General features: G+C 47.2%; 1 protein-coding gene across 1 annotated transcript; it reads left to right on the forward strand.

Annotated features, from left to right (window-relative positions):
* The first annotated feature begins 816 nt into the window (after positions 1-816).
* On the forward strand, positions 817-6,474 carry LOC123079172 (cellulose synthase A catalytic subunit 4 [UDP-forming]). Its single transcript, XM_044501861.1, has 13 exons — positions 817-1,122; positions 1,207-1,322; positions 1,442-1,493; positions 1,585-1,732; positions 2,441-2,707; positions 2,794-3,136; positions 3,229-3,366; positions 3,897-4,022; positions 4,120-4,332; positions 4,449-4,695; positions 4,774-4,973; positions 5,087-5,440; positions 5,529-6,474. Exons 1-13 carry the CDS (start codon positions 957-959, stop codon positions 6,111-6,113), a joined length of 2,955 nt encoding a protein of 984 aa, XP_044357796.1. The 5' UTR covers positions 817-956; the 3' UTR covers positions 6,114-6,474.
* The last annotated feature ends 682 nt before the right edge of the window (positions 6,475-7,156 follow it).

Raw genomic sequence — 7,156 nt, forward strand, 5'->3', positions numbered from 1 at the left:
GCGCCGCCGGTCCAGACGAAGAAGATGAACATGAAGGAAAGAGGTAACATGTAAGGTCCAGTGTGTAGTCCAACGGGAGCAAAATGAACATTAAGTACCAAGTATCTGTATATTAAATTGTACTATATTCATACACATTCATAGCATACAAAGTTCATCTCTGATTTTTACTTCCTCCGTCCGGGAAAGCTTGTCCCTCAAATTAATGTATTTAGCACCAAGTTAGTCTTAGATACATCCATTTGAGAAATAAGCTTGAGACAAGATTTTTCGGACAAGCAATTTTCGGGTGCAAACGAGTGCAGAATCAACGCGGATGATCGATGCTGATGCTGGGCCTGCAGGTGCGTGCGCATCTGCAATTTGCCTCCAATTTCGTCCTCCGCATAGCACGACCCCCCCTCCCTCCTCGCCCTTCGCCGTCGCGTCGGTCGCGAGTTAGAAAACGTGCTGTCAAAAGCGACGCCGCAGCGCGAGCGATCCCTTCTTGCTCTCACCTCGCCCCGGGCCCCGCACCGACGACACCGAGCACACCACCAACCTGCCCCCGACCTCCGACCCGCCCGCCTTGCAGGTTACGCCCCGCCCAATCGCCCGTCACCTTCGCTTCCAAACCCCGCAAAATCCCCCCTCCCTCCCTCCCGCGAAAAACACCTGCCGCACGCCGCCCCGCCTCTGCGCCCCTCCCCTGCCCGCTCAGGCGGCCAAACCTTTGCTTCCATTCTTTCCATCCACCCGCCGATGCGATGCCGACGCCCCAACCCCACCCACCGCCTGCCAGCGCCACGCCACCGCACCCCCGCGCGCGCGGCCGTGGCTATATCACCACGCATCCAACCTCCGGCACGCTGAGCCTATCCCTCCCCCTCTCTCCCACTCCACTCCCCACCCTTCCGGCCACTGCCGCTCCAGTCGCCCGCGCGCCGGCGAGGAGGGGTGAGTAGTGAGGAGCCACGATGGAGCCGGGGACCCATCCTCCCTGCGCGGCCTGCGGGGACGACGCGCACGCCGCCTGCCGCGCCTGCAGCTACGCGCTCTGCAAGGCGTGCCTCGACGAGGACGTCGCCGAGGGCCGCGCCGCCTGCGCGCGCTGCGGCGGGGAGTACGCCGTCTCCGACCCAGGTCCGTTTTCCTCTGACAGAAGCTTGGCAGCCCAGCCCAGCGAGGGGGTTTGCGCTGATGAGTTTGCTCTCTGTTCTGTTCCAGCGCATGGCAAGGGGATCGCCGTGGAAGAGGAGGAGGAGGCGGCGGTGGAGGACCAGCTCGTCGCCGAGGGCCTGCGTGGGCGGGTCACAATGGCGAACCAACTCAGCGATCGCCAGGTGAAGTCATTTATTCGTTCAACTGTCCGGTTTTGTGTAGATCAGCTGAACACACACCCCTCAAGGAAGGGGAATTTCCTACAGTTCTGACAATGTTGGATGTGATTTTGGTGCAACAGGATGTAGTAAGTCATGCCAGGACCCTTAGCAGCATGTCTGGAGTTGGGAGTGGTAGGCATACTTCTCTACTTTGCTTGGGCTTTTTACCTTACTCTGATGTCGCTTGAGTACTGAATTTTTTTCACTCACTCTGGATTTGAAGAGTTGAATGACGAATCCGGGAAGCCCATCTGGAAGAACAGGGTTGATAGTTGGAAGGAGAAGAAGAATGAGAAGAAAGCCTCAGTGAAAAAGGCTGCAGCTAAAGCACAAGTTCCGCCTGTGGAAGAACAGATCATGGAAGAAAAGGAGTAAGAATGGCGCATCCATTTATACATCCTTAAATTGATTACTCTAGAGCTTTTATGTCTATCAATGTCTCTGAATAAATGAATATTTGTAAATCTCTCCTTAATCATTTTTAGGTATAATCATAACAATCACTTATTTTTGGGACGGAGGGAGTATATAGTTATCTGATTCACACCCAAGATTTTTCTAGATGAGCTAGATGCCAGTTATATTTGAAATTGACCTTAATGTCTCATATGACTATCTTACCAGATCCCATATATTTCCCATGTACTGGGGAAAATAGCTTAAAACTAAGCTGAAAATGTGATATTGTATTCACACTTCATATCTCATTAACATGCTTCATTTACACCCAAGTCACACAATTTGTCCCCTAGAAAAAGTCACACAGTTTGTTGCTTAGCTTGGTCTATAACCATTAACCACACCTTCTTGTTAGTACATCTTAACATCTGGATCTTCCTAAGTTGTGGAATCAATATGTTTAACTTGTCTGCCATTATATTCTCCCCTGGCTTATTTCAAGACCTTTTTGAGCTTCGCCTCTGCTACATTATAAAATGACATGGTGTTTTGCTGAAATGCATTGTATCACCTTCGCCCATTAGCTTAGAATTTTGGGCGAGTTGGTTGGTGCATATAATTCAAGTGTTTTAATTTTAATATGCTATCAATTTATTGTGACACACCAAACGATTTTGCAGTTTGACAGATGCATATGAGCCACTTTCCCGGATCATCCCTATATCGAAGAACAAGCTCACACCTTACAGGGCAGTCATCATTATGCGGCTAGTTGTTCTCGGGCTCTTCTTCCACTACCGTATCACCAACCCTGTTGACAGCGCCTTTGGTCTCTGGCTGACTTCAGTCATATGTGAGATCTGGTTCGGTTTCTCCTGGATCTTGGATCAATTTCCCAAGTGGTGTCCTGTCAACCGAGAGACTTACGTTGATAGGCTGATTGCACGGTATGCCCGGTAGTAGTACCACTAAAACTGTTTATTTATCAGTAAGCATTGTTTGTACTGAATTTCATAATCCATCCATGTTACAGATATGGAGATGGAGAAGATTCTGGGTTAGCACCTGTGGATTTCTTTGTCAGTACAGTGGATCCATTGAAAGAGCCTCCGCTAATCACTGCGAACACTGTGCTGTCCATTCTTGCGGTGGACTATCCTGTTGAGAAAATTTCGTGCTACGTCTCTGACGATGGAGCTGCGATGCTCACGTTTGAATCACTTGCTGAAACTGCGGAATTTGCAAGGAGATGGGTTCCATTTTGCAAGAAGTTCTCCATTGAGCCACGAACTCCTGAGTTCTACTTCTCACAGAAGATTGACTACTTGAAGGACAAAATACACCCGTCTTTCGTCAAGGAGCGTAGGGCTATGAAGGTATATTTGGATTGGACAGTTTGATAACGTCCTTTATTTTGGCAGTTCCATTTTGCTGTTAGTCATGTAAATAAGCATTGTGTTTCGTGCAGAGAGATTATGAAGAGTTCAAGGTGAGGATAAATGCTTTGGTTGCCAAGGCTCAGAAGACACCTGAGGAAGGCTGGGTCATGCAGGATGGGACACCATGGCCTGGGAACAACTCTCGTGACCACCCCGGCATGATTCAGGTAACTTTCTTTTCACTACTGAAATATCAATCCAAGAAATGTTATGGGTTAATCTTTTTTTAAGAACATATAAGGAGATCTTTGACAGTAACTGTAAGTTCTTACCTCAGTATTGAAGTTTATACATGTCATAACAATGAAGTGTACGCTTCTATTTGTACTTGAAAGCTCTATATAAGGCTTGCTTTTGCTTTTATATCAAGATATAAGCAACGGCAAAGTGCCTACTTTCTTTAACCTCTTAAGATATTAAGACATAACGAAATGTTCATGATTTACAACCTTTACAAATAAAAAAATCAGGATCTATTAGGTAGTCGATTTTTCAGGGCATTGTGTCTAAATCATTCATTCATTGTTCAGCATACGATTAGTCACCATTGTCTCAAATTTCCTCATTGAAGCTGAACTTACATGAGATCAGGTTCCACTTACATGATTAAGAGCAAGTCGTGGTTTGCAGATGTGGAATTGATGCTTCTCTAATATATGATGCTTACCCTTATCATATTTCTGACTTCTGGTTGCAGGTTTTCCTTGGTGAGACCGGTGCTCGCGACTACGATGGAAATGAGCTTCCTCGGCTAGTATATGTTTCAAGAGAGAAAAGGCCAGGGTATCAACACCACAAGAAGGCGGGGGCTATGAATGCTCTGGTAAATCATTTTTTAAAGATAATTATCCCATTTATTATTTATTTTGAAAAAAAATCTCTTGAATACTAGGTTACTGAATAATTATCTTATTTGGCAGGTCCGAGTGTCTGCTGTTTTGACAAATGCTCCCTACATTCTTAACCTTGACTGTGATCACTATGTTAACAACAGCAAAGCTGTGCGTGAAGCAATGTGCTTCATGATGGATCCTTCTGTCGGTAGAGATGTCTGTTATGTCCAGTTTCCACAGAGATTCGATGGGATTGATCGCAGTGATCGTTATGCCAATAGGAACGTCGTGTTCTTTGACGTAAGCATTATGCCACTGATGTTTATTCCATCTAAGTATCTTTACCTTCTCTCTCTCTCTCAGAAAAAATGTGAGTATCTTTACCCAACTTATATGTTCATACTTATCATGCACAGGTTAACATGAAAGGGCTTGATGGCATCCAAGGACCGGTTTATGTGGGAACTGGTTGTTGTTTCTATAGGCAAGCACTCTACGGTTATGGGCCACCATCTCTGCCTGCCCTTCCAAAATCGTCGGCTTGTTCATTCTGCTGCTGCTGCTGTCCTAAGAAAAAGGTTGAAAAAACTGAGAAGGAAATGCACAGAGACTCCAGACGAGAGGACCTTGAATCTGCTATTTTCAATCTACGGGAAATCGACAGTAAGTGCACGAACTACGTGGAATAAAATGTTCTAAATCTTAAGAATTGTGTTTTCGTAACATTGGTCGCTTTTGCAGACTACGACGAGTATGAGCGGTCCATGCTTATCTCCCAGATGAGCTTTGAGAAGTCGTTTGGACAGTCATCGGTATTCATTGAATCAACTCTTATGGAGAATGGGGGTGTTCCTGAGTCTGTAGACCCTTCTACACTGATTAAAGAAGCCATTCATGTCATTAGTTGTGGATATGAAGAGAAAACTGAATGGGGAAAAGAGGTTAGTTCTTGCTCTTCAGTGTCTATACTTATGTCAAATTATTGCTTGACAATGCCTCAAGTTATTTTGCTCTGTTCACTAGGCATGACTGCTTGTTTCTGCTTTTGTCTCAGCTTGGTTGGATCTATGGTTCAGTTACAGAGGATATTCTGACTGGGTTTAAGATGCATTGCCGTGGGTGGCGATCAATCTACTGCATGCCGATAAGACCCGCATTCAAGGGATCAGCCCCAATCAACCTTTCCGATCGTTTGCACCAGGTTCTTCGGTGGGCTCTCGGTTCTGTCGAGATCTTCTTCAGCCGGCATTGCCCGCTGTGGTATGGCTACGGCGGTGGCCGTCTCAGATGGCTCCAGAGGCTGTCCTACATCAACACCATCGTCTACCCCTTCACCTCTGTTCCTCTCGTCGCATACTGCTGCCTGCCTGCCATTTGCTTGCTCACTGGCAAATTCATCATTCCAATCGTAAGATTTCTGAACATATATGCCCCATGTTTAACGCCGATAACATTGTTCACTTGCTGATAACATTGCTCACTTGCTATCAATACAGCTCTCCAATGCCGCAACAATATGGTTTCTTGGTCTCTTCACCTCCATCATCCTGACGAGTGTCCTGGAGCTGCGGTGGAGCGGCATTGGCATCGAGGACTGGTGGCGCAACGAGCAGTTCTGGGTCATCGGAGGCGTGTCTGCTCATCTCTTTGCGGTGTTCCAGGGTATCCTCAAGATGGTCATCGGGCTGGACACCAACTTCACGGTCACGAGCAAGGCCGCGGAGGACGGCGATTTCGCTGAGCTGTATGTGTTCAAGTGGACGACGGTGCTGATCCCGCCCACGACGATCCTGGTGCTCAACCTGGTCGGCGTGGTGGCCGGGTTCTCGGACGCGCTCAACAGCGGCTACGAGTCATGGGGGCCGCTCTTCGGCAAGGTGTTCTTCGCCATGTGGGTGATTATGCACTTGTACCCGTTCCTCAAGGGTCTCATGGGCCGCCAGAACCGGACTCCCACCATCGTCATACTCTGGTCCGTCCTGCTGGCCTCGGTCTTCTCCCTCCTCTGGGTCAAGATCGATCCCTTTATCACCGGTGCCGAGACCGTCGCCACCGGAGCCTGCAGCAGCATCGACTGCTGAGCAACTGCCACTGCTTGGAGGTCCAGGCAATTGTTTGCTGGTCAGCGGATGTGTGTGTTTGATCAATGTAAAGACCTTTGCCCACTATTACAGAGGTGATGTAGGCTACTATTTTGTGTCGATTTTTTCGCTGCTGTTGACTCTCTTATGGAAAGTTTTGATGTTAAAGCCGCTGGAATTGTGAGCGGCCAAAGTTGAAGTTCGTGTAAAGCATACTTGTAGAAAGGAAGCATGTACTTCTGTAAAGAGATTAAAAAAAAGAGTCTGCACCAGAGGAACCTGAAATTGTATCTCATATGAGAAATGATAAGATTGTCAGCTGTGACTGGCCTTCTAAAAGGAAGAGCTCTTTCTCCATGAAGATAAGAATTACTACTAGCAAACAGGTTGTACCCAGCGGCCCTCGGCCTTTTAGAATTGAGATTTTTTTAACTCTGTCACCCCATCGACAGTTTGGAGAAATGCTTCAAACTCTCGATGCAGACACTTTTTTTTTTTTTTGAAATGGATACCAAAGTTTACCTCATCTCATTAGTAAAGAAAAAAGGTAACAAGGTCTCAAGAAGGTCATTACTCCTCCACAAATGAAAGAAACAAAAGCCTACTCTCGCGACATGAAAGATCCGAAGTGTTTTGCCCCAGCTAGTACCCAATTTCTGAAATCTGCTTTGATGCGGTCGACCACAACAGGCGGCATATAACTTTCTTTTGGAACACCCTCGCATTCCTCTCATTGCATAACTCCCATGAGACAAGCATTAGAAAAGAGGACACCGCCTTCCTCCTATGGCCCCTTTCGAGGATGGTCCTCTCCCACCATTGCTTGACCGACGGGACACTGGCCCAGGCGGCAATATCCAACTCTGGAACATCAATGTCGGTGTCAAAACCGGCGGATCTCGGGTAGGGGGTCCCGAACTGTGCGTCTAAGGCTAATGGTAACAGGAGGCGGGGGACACGATGTTTACCCAGGTTCGGGCCCTCTCGATGGAGGTAATACCCTACTTCTTGCTTGATTGATCTTGATGATATGAGTATTACAA

The sequence above is a fragment of the Triticum aestivum genome, chromosome 3D, assembly GCF_018294505.1.
Source record: "Triticum aestivum cultivar Chinese Spring chromosome 3D, IWGSC CS RefSeq v2.1, whole genome shotgun sequence".
Taxonomy (NCBI): Eukaryota; Viridiplantae; Streptophyta; class Magnoliopsida; order Poales; family Poaceae; genus Triticum; species Triticum aestivum.

Coding starts and splice junctions, on each gene's coding strand:
- LOC123079172 (XM_044501861.1), top strand. CDS start 957: ATGGAGCCGGGGACCCATCCTCCCTGCGCGGCCTGCGGGGACGACGCG. Junction 1,123..1,206: donor GTACGCCGTCTCCGACCCAG/GTCCGTTTTCCT, acceptor GTTCTGTTCCAG/CGCATGGCAAGGGGATCGCC. Junction 1,733..2,440: donor CAGATCATGGAAGAAAAGGA/GTAAGAATGGCG, acceptor ACGATTTTGCAG/TTTGACAGATGCATATGAGC.